Here is an 18,143-nt window from a genome sequence, read left to right on the forward strand (position 1 = left end):
ATTTGGGAGGCCAGGGGCTGCATGACCTTTGGATTGTCACATCCTGGGAAAGAGGGCTTGGGGTGGATGGGCTGGCATGGGGCGCTGTGGGGAAGCCAGTGCTGCTGTGCCTGCCTGGAACAGATGTGACTCCAGCACACACCAGGTGTAGCAGAGAAAATTAAATACAGGAACAAAGCAAACAGAAAGGGTGGGGACAGGAGGAACAGATGCCACAGTAGCACCTCTGCTGCCACTGCTGAACTCAGCCAAAAGCAAGGTGAAAAAAATGCCTGAGCTTGTCCCTTCTTTGCCAGAGCAGAGCACAAAGTGGGGAGCACTGCGGGGTGGGAAGGGCTCCAGGAGTGCTGGCAGGACAGGGCTGAGCTGGGGCCAGTTGAAGCGCTGGTGCTGGCAGGGCCATGTGGCCGAGGTCAGCTGTCACCAGCTGGTCCCAGATCATGCTCTGAGCTGCACCTGCCAAGCTGAGCCCGGCTGTTCTGTGGTACAAGGCAGAGTGATTCCCCCGTGGGGGGGAATCAGTGGGGAGTGAGGCCCTGAGGCAAACTCACAAGACATTGCAGGTTTTGCTTTCTGCTCCCTGAGCTGAGTGCTTCAGGATTGAAAGAAACACATTTTATGGATCTTGTGCCAAAACTCGGGGCTGTGTTTCTGATAGCAATTTCCCTTCCTCTGTCCAGTGCTGGAATTGTTTTTGTTGTTCTAATCCCCAGGCTCAGAGACTTCAATTGTAGTGGAGCCTGAGCTGCTTTTCAGGCCAGGAGCATCTTTGTGCTCCATGTCTCTGTATTTAATTAGACCAGTTCATGAAGATCAATGTGATGTTTTCCATGTTGAAGTAGGATCGTGTTCCAGGATAAGACGTCAAAGATCATCCTGTTTAATTTTGCTTCCCTTTTTACTTCCAAATCTAAATAATTTTTTTCTCTTTTTCAATTCCAATACTTCAGAGGAACTTTTACTGCCTACTTGCATTTCCAGTGTCCTGTTCCCTGTTCCTGTCCCTGCCTGGCTGTGTCATGGGGCTGAAGGCTGATGTGACAGCACAGAGCAGGGGCACAGGGGCAGCTTGTCCCTCAAAGGATCATCTCAGACACTGTGGAGGTGGAGGTGGTGCCTGCACCTCATCCCCTCTAAATCTGCACTGTGGGACTTGAGGGATGAGCTGAGAGGTCATGACCATCTCCCTTCCCTGGCTGTGACAGCTGACAGCCAGGGCTGCTGTATTAGCCTTTAACGAAGGGCTGGTGCCAAGAGCAGCATCTGGTGTGGGGATACAAAGCCAGTACAAATCCTGCATGTCTGCACCTTCCTGTCCCATCAACAGAGGGTAAATTGAGGCAAGTTTGTGCTTTTTCCAGTTTGCTGTCATGGATGTCCTTCCAGGAAACAGCATCCTCCAGCAAATGCAAACAGCTAATAAGAACAGAATAAGGGAAAAGAGAAGTGCAGAGCTAGAAATAGTTCCTTACATAAAGGACTAGTGCCTTAATCTCATTAGTGTCTTAAGGAGCGGGCACTTGGCCGCCTCCGACTGGTGGGATGCAAACCTCAATCTGATCAGCAATCGGCTTTGGGACCCCAGCAGGTGCCACGTGGCACTGGGACACAGCTGTGCCCCTCGGGCAGCCACTCCGCTGCCCCAAGCTTGCAGCATTCGTCCCAGTCAGCATGTGGCCAGTGGGAGCGTTCCCCTGAAGCCAGAGCTGCTGTCCTGTGGCCCATAACAGGAGTCACCACTTTGGAAGGCCGGGCACCATGAGGCAGCAGTGGACCAGGCGCGCGAGCCTCTCGGCCAGCCTGAAGATTGGGGATCACCGGGGCCGCTGCCGGACCCCGGAGGAAGAGGAATACTACATCCCATTTGCACAGGACAGCCTGATAAGGCAATGGAACTCCATGCAGAACGTGGCAGATGGTAACCAGGAGAAGAGCCAGACTCCCATCCAAAGGAACAAGTATCTGCTCAACATTAATGTGGGTGGCAAATTGTTCCAGATAGCTTACAAGGTACTGGCCCGGTATCCCATCACCCGGCTTGGGAAGCTGGCGCTCTATACGGACCCCATGAAGAAGCTGCAGCTCTGTGATGACTACTTGGTGCAGAAGAATGAGTACTTCTTTGACAGAGATCCTTCAATTTTCCACTACATCTTCCACTTCTACCGCAGTGGGGTCCTGTGGGTGATGGATGAGATGTGCCCCAGTAACTTTGTGGAGGAAATTGAGTACTGGGGAATCCATTTGAAATACTCCCAGCGCTGCTGCCGGATCCTGTTAGAGGAAAAGCGAGATGAACTCAGTGAGTACCTGAAAATAGAGAAGCAGCTAGAGGCAGAACTGGAGCCCCTGGAGTCAGGGACACAGTTTGATGGCAAGTTTCTGGGTCGGTTTCGGAAGATGGTCTGGAACCTTATTGAGAACCCGTACTCTTCTGTCCCAGCCAAGATCATTGCTGTCATGTCGAGCTTCTTTGTGCTTATCTCCATTGTGGGCATGACACTGAGCACAGTGGAGGAGATGAAAAACAAGACAGGGAAAATGTGGATGGAGCAGATGGAGATGATCTGTGCCATCTTCTTCACCTCTGAATACCTCATGCGGCTCATATCCTCCTCCAGCTTCAAGAATTTTCTGCGGGCAGCGTTTAATGCTGTAGACCTGGTGGCCATCCTGCCTTTCTACATCCAGATCCTCTTTGAAAATCTGGATGATGGAGACATGCAATACCATGAGGAGCTGCACAAGGTGGAGAATGTGAGCAAGCTGGGCAAAGTCCTCAAGCTCGTCAAGCTCATGAGGATCTTCCGCATCCTCAAGCTGGCACGTCACTCCACTGGCCTCCGGGCCTTCAGCTTCACCATGCGCCAGTGCTATCAGCAGGTTTGCTGCCTTCTCCTCTTCATTGCCATGGGGGTCTTCACCTTCTCTGCTCTCATACACTCGGTGGAACATGATGTCCCTGGCACTGACTTCACCAGTATCCCCTGCGCGTGGTGGTGGGCAGCGGTAAGGCGTGAGCAGCATCTTGCAGAGGGGGGTGGGGGGGCTCCTTGAGTAGGGGCTGCCCCAGTGCTCAGGGGATTCACCACTGCTACTGGGCAGGAGGCAGAAAGGGCCCAGCCTTCCCACCAGCTCAGTAATGGTGGGAGTGCCCTGCGTGCTCTAAGAAAAGAAGTCAGAGGTTTGGACTGAGCTCAGAGGCTCAAAAGCTGGTGCTGGGGTGGGATGGTGGGGCAGAGGTGGTGGCTTGGGAGCCTCCAGGCCTGAGTTGAACAAGGGGGATGTGACTCAGCTTTATCTGTCATGGGACCCAAGTGCTGAGTGGATGCAGCCTGTGGGTATGGGGACAGCCACCCTGGGCAGCCTAAGGCCTGGGCAGCATTGCAGCCCTGCTGAGCTTGAGGGGCACAAGAGCTTGTGGGTCTGAGATGGCGAACCCCTAGCCACAGTGTGACTAAGGCTGCATGTGGCACCCACAGTCACACTGTGCCTCAGCCCGTGTCATGAGAGCGGGCACAGTCTGGGGTGTGCTGCCCGTTCGCTGCCCTGCTTGTGCCAGGAGCCGGCAGCTCTGCAGAGCTGAGCACTGTAATAAACCTGGCATTACCTCCGAGATGGGGAGCAGCTAAAGCACTCGAGAGCCACAGGTTATGAGGACATTTTGATTTACAGATTAAATGATCCCACAGATCATTTCTGCTTTTCTAATCCCCTTTCGCCACTGAAGGTTATCTGCTTCAAATTCATCCCTCCTCAAGGAAGGGAAAAATCACTCAGCAACATCACCAGGTTCAAGCATTTCAACATCCTAGGCTGAGCCTTTCCCTGGGAGCACAGCTCCCTGCCAAGCCCAAAACTCTCTGGCCTCAGATCTCACCATAGCCCTGCTCCCCATTTACTAAACATGGTTCATTCCCAGCAATGCCTCTGTTTCCCCTGGAGGGAGGCTCCAGGAAGCTTTGTTTGTCTGGGCCAGGCAGCTCACAGCCAGGAAGCTCGGGAGCCACGGCTCTGAGGGGAGAGGAAGTCCCTGCAGATGCTGACTGCTGGGGAAGGCTCAGCTCAGGGGAATCCAGCTGCCTTTGAAGAGACACACACAAAAGCAGTGAGGGAGCAGAGTCTGGCCTCTGATCTGTGCTTCTGGGGTTCAGCCAGCCCTTTCCTTTGTCTCTCCAGGCCTGCTGGGCGCAGCCTGGACAGTGGAGCCCTGGCCGTGCAGGTTCCGGAGAGGGGACAGCTCAGCTGGCGGTCGTCAGGGTCAGAGTCTGGTGCTGGTCACAGGGAACAGGCGGCTCCACAGAGGGGCAGGAGGGAGTGAGTTCCTGCACCAGTTGGTAGGGTCTGCTGGGCTTCTTCCCATGGGATTTTATCCTTTTCTGTCCCTGCACAGGTCAGCCTCTCCACTGTGGGCTACGGAGACACTGTGCCTGACACAATACTCGGCAGGATGGTGGCATTTTTCTGCATCTCCTTCGGCATCATCCTCAATGGAATGCCCATCTCCATCCTCTACAACAAATTTTCTGACTACTATGCCAAGCTGAAGGCCCATGAGATGAGCCAGTCACTTCAGCTTTCCAGGAGGATCCACCTGAAGAAGCGAGTCCTGCAGAAGTTCTCAGAGTGCTGGAGAGCTGACCCCCGCTATTACCGCTGACCACAGGCTCCCCACGGCCCAGACATCCCCTGTCCTGGCCATCCTCCCAGGTCCCGTCCCCCAGGGAGGCTCCAAGCTGTGGGCAGAGTCACAACAGTGCTGGGGCTCTGCTGCTGCACAGGGGTTGCTCCCAGCTGGGACCTCTCTCACTGCTGGACCATGCTGTCCCGCAGAGCAGTCAGTCGGGGCTGTACGGCCAGGGCAGGATGTTTGTCTGCCATGGGCTGAGGCAAGGGGCACCCTGACATCACGGGGAGTGAGGGATGGGACTGGACTGTCACCTGTGTGAGGCAGGTAGCCCAGTGTGACTCATGTGCAGGTGCTGCTCCATTTCCCACTGAGTGGGACACACCCAGGCTCCCACTGCCCAGGGCCCTGTGACTCCCTCCCAGCCAAGCAGCCCAGGCCTACTCCAGTGTGGGGATTTGGGTGAAGGCCCAGAGGAAAGGCTCACAGCCATGCATCCTTCCAGCCAAATCTGCTCTTCTTCCCACTGCCCTGGAGTTTGGGTCCTGACTTGGGGTGCTGCTGTGATGGGACCCACAGGCACTGTAGGCTACAGAGCTTGCAGCCAGAGCACCCCCACAAACAGGATTTAATAACCAGGCCCAAACCTTCATTGTCATGGATTCTTGTCCAGCCACTGTGTGTGATTCAGTAAACTGCTCATCATTTGGAGTGAGGAGAAGACATCTCCCCAGGGCTCACAAGTCCATCAGTGCAGGGACAGAGCTCTCAGAGATGCAGACAAGCCTGTCCATGCATTAGTTTTGGAATGAGGTACCTGGGCCTGGTTGCATTGGAACTGGAGCTGGGACATGCATATGATCAGGACACACCTGTTGGCTCTGCCCTGTGTTCACATCATGGGAGGCAGTGGGGAACATGTCTGGGGGGCACAGGGCAAGGATTTGTCCTCCAGTGTGGGACCATGTCCAGTGAAAGAGCCTCCTGAAGGGATATACCCTTCCCTTGAGTAAGATGGAGAGAGGGACCTTGGGCTGTGGGAAAGGTTGGCATGGGAAGGGCCAAGAGCTGCTGGTGCTGCTTCCAGATGAGCAGGGGGAAGAAACTGGTGCCAGCCAGGCCAGGCTGCAATTCACTCACTTGTGAGCTGGAGATGCAGAGGTGCCAGGGGACTCCTGGTATCAGCCTGGGACTGGGGCCAAGGTGCTGATGTTGGAAACTTGGAAAGAAACTTGGAGGAGCTGAGTGCTCTGGCAGGGACAGCCACACTCCTACTGAGAGCTGGACTGCAGGGGACAAGGGAGCTGTGCCACCAGGTGTGAGGGGACCCCTGCCCTACCCACTCCCCGGTAACCCACATTGACACCCACCCTCTGTACACCTGACCCCACAGCCTTGGGCAGCTCTGGTTTCCACCCCCTTTCTCTTCCATGAGGAACATTCTCTCTGGGCACAGCAGTGTCCTCTTACCATATTCCCCCAGAGCTCTCCTGCCCCACTGTCTTGGTTTCAGCTGCAGTAGAGTTCATTTTCTTCCCAGTGTTTGGTATAATGCTGTATTTTAGATTCAGGGTGAGAATATTCTTGATTGCACAGTGATTTCTCAGCAGCCAATTGCTGCTAGGAGACAGGCTGGGCACAGATCAGTGGCTGCTGAGCAACTGGGTATTTGGCATCATTTTTATGTCTTGGGGTTTATGACTCCCTCCTTTTAGTGTCTCCCTTTTAATCAAAAAGGTTATTAAATATTACCATATTTTATTTTATTTTCATTATTGAACTTTCCATACCTCCACCCACACATTTAACCTTTTCTTCTGATTCTCCTCCCCATCCCACCAGGGTCGGGGGAGAGGCCAGTGGCTGCATGGTGCTTAGTTGCCATGTGGGGTTAAAGCACAACAGCCACCACTCACCTGCCCCAGCAGCATCATCTCCAGTCATCTCTGTGGACACCCCCATCCCACCCCAGACCCTGTCACCACATTCCCCCAAGCACCCCCATCGCCTGCTCATCTCCCTGCACCCCAGTTGCAGGCTGATGGGTCCTGGGATTGCTCAGCTTTCAAGGAATGGGGCACACCCACCCCATCCCCTTGACCCTGGAGACAGCACTGCAGCTGCATCTTCATCCCTCCATGCGCACCCCCTTCCCTGTGCCTGTGAGATGTTTGCTTGCCCTGTTCCTGGCAGCAGTTCAGAGTCCACAGGCAGCCTTTGGAGGATAGCACTTTTAAATAGTTCCTCTGAATTAATTTTACAAGTCACAGCAATGCAGGAATGTACAGACGTTTACAGGATATTGTACAGATGGCTTCTGTCATATATTAGTGCTCTTACTATATACATATAGTACAGCCTTCAGGAGCCTCTGCATAGGCAGAGACACCCATGCCCCCGCACAGGGCACCCCAAAATGGAGCTGCTGCCCTGGGGCTGCTGGTTCACACAGGCTCCTTCGGGTTGGTTTAATCAGAGCTTGGCCCTGAGCCTTCCTTGGCTGGCCCTGTCAGGGGGTGACACCATCCTAAGCAGACCCAGCACACCCTTGCTTTGCTTGTCCCAGTCTCCTTCAGAGGATTTGTGGGACAGAGACCCCACTGATGCTCTGGAGGGAGTGGGTGCAGTCCCACTGCAGCGGTGTTTCCAGCCCCTGCTCCTCCTGCCTCAGTGGCAGCCGCAGCTCCCAGCCACCATGTCATCGTACTGCTTGAGGACCACGTTCTCATAATCATCGAAGTAGAGGAGGTTGATGGAGTGGAGCTTGTGGGGCACACAGCAGGGGCTGCTGACATCGTCGCTCAGCTGCAGGGCGTTGATGATGGACTGCACTGTGGCATGGTTCGTCGGCCGCATGTTCCCGCCCAGAGGGAAGGGGCAGGAGCCTTTGCAGTGGAAGGCGTTGTACCCCGGTGGTGAGATGATCCATTCAGACCAGCCAATCTCCCCGAAGTCCACGGACAAGGAATGCCTCTGGCAGGGCTGGAACCGCTTCCGCGAGCGTTTACTGCGTGACCTGCCCAGCTTGGGCACCGGGGGATCAGGAGCCTGAGGCTTTAAATCTGTCAGAAAGGAGCATCCGATGTCATTGGCCACAATTGCCATTGTGTGAGCCTGGGTGGAGGGAGAAGATACTGCAGCTCCCCCAGCCACCCCTCCCCACAGGTTTTGTCTGCAACCCTCTGGTCACAGCCTATCACTAGCCCAGACAGAGTCACCAGGAGGTGACAGCCTCAGTCTCACTGCCAAACTCAAATCAACTCAAATCCAGCTTCACGTCTGCAAGCCCGCAACACCCCTGAGCAGAGTGCATCTGAAAGAAGAGAGCCTCTCCCACCAGCCAGGGAAGGAGGTTTGGATTTGAGGAGCCCACATGTGGGGAGCACCTCCTAGAAAGGGATGTTGGCAGCGAGGGAGTCGTGCCAGGCGTGTGGGACCCACCTGGGAAGCTGGCTGTGGGCAGCGACGCTGTGGGCAGCGACGCTCCGCGGCGCCCATCGTCTGTGAAAAGGACCAACATGGGCTTCTTGCTCTCATGGTGGCCCCAGCCAGATGCAAACTGCAGTGGAGGGGGGTCGAGTGGGCTCCCCTCCAAACTCTGGACTGTCACCAGCAAACCCTGGTTGCTGTTTTCATCTTCAATCCAGTCACGAACCTGGGGAACCAAACCAGTGTCACCATGGACCAGGACAGGCACTGTGCCCGTGCCCCCACAGGCAGGTCCCAGACCAGCAGCAGGACATCATGAACCGGGACCCCTTGAGGCCACACTGTGTGCCACGGGAAGGGGTTGCTCCGGGGTTGCAGTGCAGGGGACACTGTGGCAGGAGCCAGCACCAGCACACCCTGCAGAGCAGTGAGACAAGGTTGGGGAAGGATGAAGCAGCCCCAGGGCTCTTGGCAGGACTTTTTCCTCCCCCTTCCAGAGGATGTATTCCCCCCGTGTCACTACAGAGACTGCAGACAGGAAACTACACTGGAGCCTGAAAGGTGAAAACAGAGGAAATGTGACTCACAGCTGGCGTGATGGCAAAGACCTCCCAGCCCGAGGTTTGCAGTGAGACAAGCCGTGCTGCCAGCAGCTTCTTCCCTCCAGGGGTGTCTGGCTTGTCTTTCTCCAGCACCTGGTACACACTGACCTGGGGAAAGCAAAAGAGGGTCACCCCAGCGTATTCTGCCCGAGGGGCTGATCCAGGACAGAGGTGTGGGGGGAGATGGGGAGCTGTCAGCATGGATTTGTAACAACCTTTGCTGATGTTTGCACAAGCCAGAAGGATATTTAAGAACCTGGCACAGTTAAATAATCATGATTCTCTGTGAAACATTTGTTCATGTGATCCCAGAGCCAGGCTGTGTTCCCACTGCAGGCAAATGACCCCAGTGTGCCAGTGGCACCCCTGGGCCCAGGCTGGGGGCCAGCCCCGGCCCCATCCCTCTCCTCACCCGGCAGAAGTGGTGCCTTTTGGGCCCATCTGTGACCCTCGGCCAGAGGCGGAAGAGGTGCAGCTCTGCCGTCAGAATCTTCTCGTTCTTGGCCACGCTGGAGAGGACGAACAGGAACCGCATCTCCTCGCCGTGAGCTGGAGAGAAGGACGTGCTGAGGAGAGCAAAACCAGGGGCGGCACCGCCACCGGCCCCGTCCAGCCCTTCCCCACCGCCGCACCCCAGCCCCACCGGGACGACCCCCGCCCTTACTTTTGTCCAGGAAGCTGCGGACGGTGTTGCCCTCCAGGATGTCAGGGTTCTTGGTGACACCATCCTCATTGGCGACTGTGTTGTACAGGTCCACCATGTACTGGGGCGGCCGCTTGAAGTGAGATGGGGGTGCCGGCGGGTCTTCCATGCCAAAGACTTCCAGGAGTTTTTTCAGCGCCTCAGCCCGCCGGCTCGTCACGCTGGCCGGGCTCGGACATGCCGTCGTGGCCAGGGCGAGCAGCAGCAGGACAGCCCGCAGCATGGCTCTGTGTTCGCTGTCCCTGCGCGACTGCCCCGGCCTCCCTGGTGCTGCATTTATAACTCACTGGAAAGCTCGACTGGAGTGAAATATGCACAGGAGCAATCAGGAGGGTAAAGAGAGCTAATTGCCATGCTAACAAGGTGAGAAGCCCGGCTCGCGGGCCCCCTGCATCAATTAGCCCCAGTACACAAGCGGGAGGCAGGACGGCTCACCAGGCACTGCTAGGGCTGGCAGGGCAAACGGGCTCTGGGGCTAGCAGCCCCTTGCCAGGGCCTCGGCTCGGCTGCATTTGCTCGCCCTAGGAGACTAACTGGATTTTAATGACGGCACTAATGGGACAAATCGGAGGACCTTTGTGTGGAGGAATGCGGCCCATCAGGATGAGCATCCCCTGCCCAGGCCGGCCCTCGTGCTGCCCCTCTGGCAGCGCTGCTGAGAGCGAGGGTCGTGGCGGGGTTCAGGGTCACACTGGTGTCCCCACACCCTGTCCCTGTCAGTGTGCAGGGGGGGGACAGGCTGTGTGTCCCGCCAGGGCCGAGGAGAGCCGAGGCCACGGGGCAGAGCAGGTTCCAGTGTCACACTGGTGTCCCCACACCCTGTCAGTGTGCAGGGGGGGACAGGCTGTGTGTCCCGCCAGGGCCGAGGAGAGCCGAGGCCACGGGGCAGAGCAGGTTCCAGGTTCCAGCAGAGGACCTGGTGCTGCGGCCCCGGCCTGTGGGGTCACACCGCAGCAGCAGCAGCAGCAGCACCCTAAGACAGCTTTTACCCCCTTTTTGTCTTTTTTTTTTTTTTTTTTTTTTTAGGAAAAAGGCTGGGAATTAAAAGGCATTTGCTGCTAATTCCTGAATGCTTGAACTTTATGAAACACCCCGGTAGTGGGATAAAAGCCAATTATTTAGGTCTTATTCCCCAATCACACAGAGAAACCAAGCTGGTGCAGGTGGACATGACACACTGCCAGAGGAATGAACGGGGAAAAAATTAGCATTAATTAACTAATTCAACAACTGGCTGAAGCCCTGCTAGGACCACCTGATGGGAGATAAGGTGAAGGCTAATGTCCAGCTGTGCCCACAGTTTATTCCAACCCAGAGGGCTGTTAATTATGCAGAACAGGCACGGCGGCACCGACCGGCTGCAGTGAACGGCATGGGGAAACTATCGGTATCCCCGAGATCCTTCCCCTCCTCTTCCCAGTCCAGCAGCAGCATGTCCCACAGGATCTCTGGGGGTGCCTGCAGAGGAGACAGCTCTGCCCCGGCGTGCTCAGCTCCTGGTTCCCTCTCCTGTCTCCGGCTCCACAGTTTGCAACCGGGAGCGGCCAACGCGTGCGCCCGCAGCCCGTGCCAGACGGCTGCATCCTCGCGGGATCGCGGGATGCTGAGGGGCCGTGGAGCTGCACAGCGGAGCCCCAAGGACCTGCAAATGGCCTACGATGTTTATTTTACAAGCTGCAAAACATTTTGTAGAGGGTTCATTTATTCCCGCTGGTTAAAGTAGCTTTTATTCAAAAAATTAGCCTTCTCTCATTTACATATCCTACAGACAGTCTGGCGGGGTCTCCAGGAGCCCCAGCCGCAGCTTCCAGCCTCGCCATCCCCGGCACTCCCCGGTGCACGCTTGGTCCCGGCGGCTCCGGAGCCTGCGCCTGTCACAGCCGTGAGGGGCACAGCGTCTGGGGGCAGCTTGTGCCCCAACCAGGCATTCCTTCCTCTTGTAACTCCCTGCAGTTAGAGAAAAACCAGTACAGCCCCAGTACAGGCCCAGTACAGCCTCAGTAGATCCCCAGAACAGCCCCAGTATATCACCAGCAGAGTCTCAGTACACCCCCAGTACAGCCCTAATACAGCCCGAGTACATCCCCAGTACATGCCCAGTACGCCATAGTACAGCCCCAGTACATCTCCAGTACAGTCCCAGTAGATCCCCAGTACATCCCCAGTACATCTCCAGTACATCCCCAGTACCCCACCGGCCCCCCACGCCCTGGACACTCTGTCCACACTCAGGGAAAGGGCAGATGCTCTGGAGTAGGATGGGGGAGAAGGGAGGCAGCTTTTTTCCTACAGCATCTATTCCTTACCCCTGGAGTAACTTGTGAGCTGTCACCTTCCCCTGGCTGAGCAGAGCAGGTCTTTCTTCCTGCATGGTTTGATTTGCTGGAAAAGAATTTCTTTTGCATGCAAAGAATCCCAGGATGGTTTGTGTTGGAAGGGACCTTAAAGCCCATCTCAGCTGCATGGTTTGATTTGCTTCCCTGTGCATGCAATGAATCCCAGGATGGTTTGTGTTGGAAGGGACCTTAAATCCCATCTCATCCCATCTCATCCCAACCCATGCCACGGGCAGGGACACCTTCCACCATCCCAGGCTGCTCCCAGCCCTTCTCATCCCAGCCCATGCCACGGGCAGGGACACCTTCCACTGTCCCTGGACAGTGCTCCAAGCCCTGTCCAGCCTGGCCTTGGGCACTGCCAGGGATCCAGAGGCAGCCACAGCTGCTCTGGGCACCCCAAGCCAGGGCCTGCCCACCCTGCCAGGGAACAATTCCTGCCCAATCTCCCACCCAGCCCTGCCCTCTGGCACTGGCAGCCATTCCCTGGCTCCTGTCCCTGCAGGCCTTGTCCCCAGTCCCTCTGCAGCTCTCCTGGAGCCCCTTCAGGCCCTGCCAGGGGCTCTGAGCTCTGCCTGGAGCCTTCTCTTGTCCAGGGGAGCAGCCCCAGCTCTGCCAGCCTGGCTCAGAGCAGAGGGGCTCCAGCCCTGGCAGCATCTCCGTGGCCTCCTCTGGCTCCAACTTGTCCATGTTCTTTCTGTGCTGGGGATATATATACATATATATGTGTGTGTGTATATATATTTTTGTGTGTGTGTGGTTTTTTTTTTTTTTTTGTTTTTTTTTTTTTTGGTCTACAGTCAACACATAGTCCTGCCCCTTCAGCCTGAAACAACTGCCTGGACCCACCCTGCCCCAGCAACCCCCTGCTCTTCCTGCCCCACAGCTTTGCCAGCATGTAAGGGACACGAGTGGCACATTCCAGGCTGCAAAAGCCACTGTCAGGGTCTGTGTCTGCTCTCCTGGGACACCACAGGCTCTGCAGCCACCTGCCCAATTCAGCCCCACGGCGGCAGGCCCAGCTCTCCCCCAGCACAGCACGGCGTGGTGGGTGAGCTGGGGGTGCTCCCCAAACCCCGCTCCGTGTCCCCCCACGCGGGAGCCGCAGCTCCCACCTGGCCGGGTGCGGATGGAGCCCGGCAGCTGTGCTTACCTAAGCGAGCAGGGATCCCCCGAGGAGCAGCTGCCCAAGCACCTTCCCACATCCATTTCCTGCAAAGATTTGCAAAACAAAGGCACAAAAATCCCTTGCAGCACCTCAGCAGGGACACCTCAGGACCCTCCACCCTCCCTCCAACCTTAGGCTCCGAATCCATCCCCAAAGAAGGGCAAGGGTAGCAGCAAGGCACGGCTGGCAAGAAGTATTTTGGGGGCATAAGAGTAGTTTTTTAGTCGGAAACTTTGTAGCCTGTGTACAAAGTAGACAGTAGGGTCTCTACTAAACTGAAGCAACACCTAACAACTAAATATTTTTTTAAATAAATATCATTGTTCCTTAATTATTTTTTAAAGAAATCCTCATTCCAAAGAAAAAGTAATTTGTTCCTTTATGGCCGTGATACGTGATGCACGAATTAGTGGCAGCAAAATACATTTTATAGCACAAGAGAATACAAATGTGAGGTTTTTACCACTCTAGTCTGATGCTAGTGTGAAGCTGCCAGTGTTAGAGCGTCTACCTAGCAGCACAAACCCCACATGAGGGCCCAGCTGAGCCCACCAGAGAGGAGCTAAACCCCTGGAACCCACCTTGAGCCGTTCCTCCCTGTGTCCTGCAGAGCTGTGGACGATTTCATAGTATTCCACCTGGGAGGCACAATAGCATTTTTCCTTCATTTCGCAGTTCTCCAGTGTCTGAACCACCTCCCCACCATGTGGGTTTTTGACCAGTGCTGAATTTTGTGGGCACACAGAAAAGTCCATCTGCAAGGAAACAAGATGGAAAATCAGCCTGGAGCTGCAGCCACGTTTCCTGCAGCAGCAGCACAGAGCACCCAGCTTTAGGCATCCAGCACCCACTGGGTGCCACAAGGCTGTTCTCTGTGTCAGGGTCCCAGCTGGGAGTTTGGGGCTCATTCCTTCACCAGCTCAGGGCCTCAGTGGTAGGTTTTGTTCCTCCATGCCAGATTCAGACCACGAGGAAAGGGAGGTTATTGTGGGTGCAAGTTGTGACTGCTGTCCCTGACCCTGTGAAAGCCCCAGTTCTGAGGAGTGAGCACGTTATCTCTGACAAAAAGTGTATTTGAACACAAAATATTGATGGCAGCACTTTTCTCAGAGCCACACTCTCTCACCAGGGATGGGGGAATGTGATTTAGCATGAACTCATTCAGCATTTCCCTCTGGATTTGCCAGGGACTGTGCCCTGAATTCTCAGATGCTGGAGCCAGTGTTAGGGGCTCTCCTGGAGACACATTCCCCAGGCACCTCCACAGGTTCGCTCTGAATGGGCTCCCCACAGGAGCACCAGGTGTGGCATCTGCCCCTGTGGGGTGGGGAAAGGGGAAGGGAAGGGAAGGGAAGGGAAGGGAAGGGAAGGGAAGGGGATGCCCAAGTCCTGAGGTGTGGGATGAAGGAAGGCTGGTACCAGAGGGTTGGAAGGGGGAGGTGGGCAATGACCCCAGCTCTGGGGGTGCAAAACAAAATCCTGCTTTGCCTTTTCTTTCCCTATTCCAGCTTTAACTCGATGAAAAATTCCCAGGGCACAAAGCAGTTCTGTCTGGATTTGACATTCCCAGTTTGGTTGCAGACAGCTGGGGGAGGAGGGGGTTCTGGGTGGACACACCAACAGCCACATCCCTGCTGCTGTGTCACCACCACACCAGGACATGCCACCGTGGCAGGTCCTGGTGGCTCACAGCAACTGGAGAGAAGGGACAAGGGTCCTCCAGCTGCAACAATATCTCCTTGGAAGGGCAGAGGCACAGACTGTCCTCCGTGGCTCAGCCTGAGCTGATGTTCTGTGCTGAAAGACACTACATTGTTTCTGTGCTAAATCTCCTGGCTTTTCTCCCTTCAAGTAAATTAGGGTTAAAAATCTGCATTGCATGAGCTAGAGGACGGGGAGAAGGATGGCTGAGCCGATGGCCGAGTGGGTTTGTGCTCTGTCTAGGACCTGGTCCTGCCCTGCCCCAGCCCTTGGGTGTACATCCTTTGGGGTTTTTTTGGCTCCTGGCTTTGAACAGGTTTTGAGAGTTTCCTGCCCCCTCCCAACTACTTCAGCAGCTGCTGGAGGAGATTTCTTTGTTCCAGGATGGGGCTGTTTCCAGGGGAAGGAAAAGTGATTTCTGAAAGCAAGTATTTCTGGGATGCCTTAAGAGTGGAACACAAAATGACAACGGATTTCTGGACGTCAGTGATTCTGGGTGAGATTTTAACATGCTCCTCCAGCCCCCTCCCTCCCCCCGCCCCGTTCGTCTGATGATTCCAATTTTTTACCCTGACACTGAAAGTATCAGCCCGACTTTATGCGGGAAGATGCAGAAGGAAAGTGCAGAGACCTGCCCTAGGGCAGAGGCGAGTCCACATTTGCCAGCCCTGAGCTATTACTGTGACTGAGATTCTCCCTCCCCGCCCCATTAATTCCCCTCCCCGAGGCAACAGAATTGTCCAACACCTTCCACCAACACGTCTGGGAGGTAAATGCTGATTCTCGGAGCGCTGGAAGAAAGCACTTCACGCTGCCTAATTGCCTTTCCCCGGCACTGGGAGAGCAGCTGTGCGGCTCTGCCGGCGCTGCCCCGGCGGCACCGGCCCGGGCCGAGCCCGCGGGCACTCCCGGCTCTCGCCGTCGGGCAGCGAATTCCCCGCTGCTCCCTGGCTCCCTCCGGCCCCGCCGCGGTCTCTGTCCCTCTCTAGTGGCGGTGCCGCAGCAGCTGCCGCGAGGATTGAACGGGCCGGCTTTCAGAAATGCCAAAAAAATCACATCAGCAAATTCCAGGACAATGGAATTTGTCAAACAGTTGTGGTAAATCATTTCAACGCCGCTTTAAATTCTGATAAAGTCAGTTCATCTCCGCTGACGTGTCTTGGGTTATTTTATGAGTGAACTCACGAGACAGCTCACCAGTTCACAATGAATGAGTTCAGCTTTGTCCCAGCGGGAGGTTTTGACCCATCTGGAACGATTTTGTTTGGAGTTTCCATTTCCAAACGATTTTTGAACCAGCAGTGTAGTTCACTGGTACTAAAAGGGCATTTTAGAGTGTCAGTAAGGAAACGGAATTTTCCAGTGCTCTGTTTCCAGCAGAGCTTTTATCATCAGGTTGGTTTCCTTGCTTTGGTTGGGAGGGCTGGAGCAGAGACCCCCGAGGTCCCTCCCAGCCTGGGTTACTCTGATTCCGTGTCTCTGGCTAGAGGACATTTCCCTGTATATGAGGTGGCTGTATCCCCATTCTCACCCTTGCACACAGCAGAGAATTATCACTGTGCTTGCAGAGCTGTGTGGTAAAGTCCCAGCAACAGGAAACTCAACCCTAAAACACAATCCAAATAGTCCCAAAGGCAGAGGCTCTGCTCAGCAGACTGGGTGCCCTGAGCTTGGACACAACAGGGCTTGTTCCCATATTCCCAGAGGGAGGGAGGGAGGGAGGAAGAGGAGCTCTCCCTGCACCCTAGGTTGGGTCAGAGCATTTCCCCACGTTGATTGTGACCTCCCAGGGAGAGCCTGGAGAGTCTTTTATGACAAGTTGACCCATCTGGTTGACCCAGGAAAGCCAGTGGATGTAATCTTTTTGAATTTCAGTGAAGTTTTTGATACTGTCTCTCCCAGGATCCTTCTGGACAAATGGTCCATCCCAGAGCTGGATTAAAAACATCATGAGGTGGGTGAGCAACTGGCTCACGGGTCCGGCATGAAGGGTGACAGTGACTGGGGTGACATCAGGCTGGCACTAGTCACCAGTGCCGTTCTGCAGGGCTCCAGCCTCGGCCCTGTGCTCTTCAACAGCTTCATAAATGTCTTGGATGCTGGACTGGAAGGGACACTGAGCATGTTCAGACAATAAAAAACTGGGAGGAGCTGCTGACTCCCTCAAAGGCAGGGAGACACCGCAGAGAGACCTCAGGAAATCAGAGGGCATCACCAGCCATATGAAGTTCAACAAGGGAAAATGCTGAACCCTGCCCAGGGATGGGGCAGCCCTGGATGCAGGGACAGACTGGGAGTGAGAGGCTGGAGAGCAGCGCCCTGGGAAGGGCCCTGGGGGTCCTGGTCAGGGGCAAGTTGGATCTGAGTCACCGCTGGGTCCTGGCAGCCCAAAGGGCCACCCTGTCCTGGGGACACCAGGCCCAGGGAGGGACTGTCCCACTCTGCTCTGCACTGGGGCAGCCTCACCTCCAGGGCTGGGGCACTTGGGGCACCACGAGATCAGAAGGATCCAAAGCTGTTGGAGAGTGCCCAAAGGAGACCAGCAAAGATGGAGAAGGGCTTGAGGGGAAGCTTTTTGAGGAGCAGCTGAGGACACTTGGTCTGTTTAGCCTGCAGGAGACTGAAGAGAGACCTCACTGCAGTTACTCCTTCCATGTGAGGGGAAGAGGAGGGACAGACACTGATCTCTCCTCTGTGGTGACAGTGACAGGACCCGAGGGAATGGGCTGAAGTCATGTCGGGGAGGTTGAGGCTGGGTATAGAAAAAGGTTCTTACCCCAGTGTTCAGGCACTGCAACAGGGAATGGCCACAGCACCAAACCTGACAGAGCTCCAGGAGCACTTGGACAATGCCCTGGGACACATGATGTGACTCTTGGGGAGGGCTCTGTGCAGGGCAGAGAGTTGGACTTGATGATCTTTGCAGGTCCCTTCCAACTCAGCATATTCTGTGATTCTGTGACTATATTTTCATCATTATTTAGTCTTCTAAAGTTGGTGTCTCTGGAGCTGACAAGCTGTCACTGCTTGTAACAGCTCTTAATTTGGATATGATAATTTTATCATTCCTACTGTATACAAGAAGCTGGTATTTGGCAAACATTACAGGTTAAATTTGTACAAGTGCTGCTCTCGTGCACTGAAAAATCGTAAGAAACCTCAGAGTGTGAAGCTGTTGTGTCCTTACAGCCACTGCAAAGGGGAACAGGGCCCACAGGCTGCTCCTGAAGGCCACAGACTTTTTTCTGATGAACAAATGGAGCTACTTTCTACTTCACCTGCTTTCTCTACTTTTACAGGGCAGCTTGTTGTCCTACTGATAGCACTTACAACATCAATCCTGTCTGCAGGAAGCAAAAATCTGCAGTTGCCCTGAACTTATGCAGCAATAAACAGGAAATTCAAACACAGTATCAACCATGGTGCGGCTCAGGTCCAGGGAACTGAGCTCCTTTGTGCAAAGGAACAGACCCAGGGGTCAAGCTATTCATCAATTCCTGTGCTAAAAAAGATATTTAAGTGTTGGATTATCTGGGCAACAGGTTCCCAGCACACTTCTGTCCTTAATCCCCCAAGG

General features: G+C 55.0%; 2 protein-coding genes across 4 annotated transcripts; one reads left to right on the plus strand and one right to left on the minus strand.

Annotated features, from left to right (window-relative positions):
• The first annotated feature begins 43 nt into the window (after positions 1–43).
• On the plus strand, positions 44–6,528 carry LOC120496385 (potassium voltage-gated channel subfamily V member 2-like). Its single transcript, XM_039696782.1, has 2 exons — positions 44–3,009; positions 4,394–6,528. Exons 1-2 carry the CDS (start codon positions 1,759–1,761, stop codon positions 4,658–4,660), a joined length of 1,518 nt encoding a protein of 505 aa, XP_039552716.1. The 5' UTR covers positions 44–1,758; the 3' UTR covers positions 4,661–6,528.
• A 214-nt stretch (positions 6,529–6,742) lies between these two features.
• Positions 6,743–13,614, minus strand: LOC120496382 (bone morphogenetic protein 4-like). Of its 3 annotated transcripts, XM_039696775.1 has the most exons (7): positions 13,447–13,614; positions 12,851–12,909; positions 9,323–9,660; positions 9,071–9,207; positions 8,644–8,766; positions 8,069–8,282; positions 6,743–7,689 (listed from the first exon to the last, which is right to left on the minus strand). In XM_039696775.1, the coding sequence occupies exons 3-7, from the start codon at positions 9,582–9,584 to the stop codon at positions 7,295–7,297; spliced, it is 1,131 nt and encodes a 376-aa protein (XP_039552709.1). In that variant the 5' UTR covers positions 9,585–9,660; positions 12,851–12,909; positions 13,447–13,614; the 3' UTR covers positions 6,743–7,294. The 3 variants fall into 3 exon arrangements, 2 of the variants coding, with proteins under 2 accessions (XP_039552709.1, XP_039552710.1); XM_039696776.1 differs by lacking the exons at positions 12,851–12,909; positions 13,447–13,614 and having other exon boundaries at positions 9,323–10,127; XR_005626290.1 differs by lacking the exons at positions 6,743–7,689; positions 8,069–8,282; positions 8,644–8,766; positions 9,071–9,207; positions 9,323–9,660 and adding an exon at positions 10,570–11,308.
• Between the last annotated feature and the right edge of the window lie 4,529 nt (positions 13,615–18,143).

This window comes from Passer montanus, unplaced genomic scaffold (genome assembly GCF_014805655.1).
Source record: "Passer montanus isolate IOZ18808 unplaced genomic scaffold, ASM1480565v1 scaffold114, whole genome shotgun sequence".
Taxonomy (NCBI): Eukaryota; Metazoa; Chordata; class Aves; order Passeriformes; family Passeridae; genus Passer; species Passer montanus.

Coding starts and splice junctions, on each gene's coding strand:
- LOC120496382 (XM_039696775.1), bottom strand. CDS start 9,584: ATGCTGCGGGCTGTCCTGCTGCTGCTCGCCCTGGCCACGACGGCATGT. Junction 9,208..9,322: donor CCGCAGCTTCCTGGACAAAA/GTAAGGGCGGGG, acceptor CCTTCTCTCCAG/CTCACGGCGAGGAGATGCGG. Junction 8,283..8,643: donor TCTTTGCCATCACGCCAGCT/GTGAGTCACATT, acceptor TTGGTTCCCCAG/GTTCGTGACTGGATTGAAGA.
- LOC120496385 (XM_039696782.1), top strand. CDS start 1,759: ATGAGGCAGCAGTGGACCAGGCGCGCGAGCCTCTCGGCCAGCCTGAAG. Junction 3,010..4,393: donor GCGCGTGGTGGTGGGCAGCG/GTAAGGCGTGAG, acceptor GTCCCTGCACAG/GTCAGCCTCTCCACTGTGGG.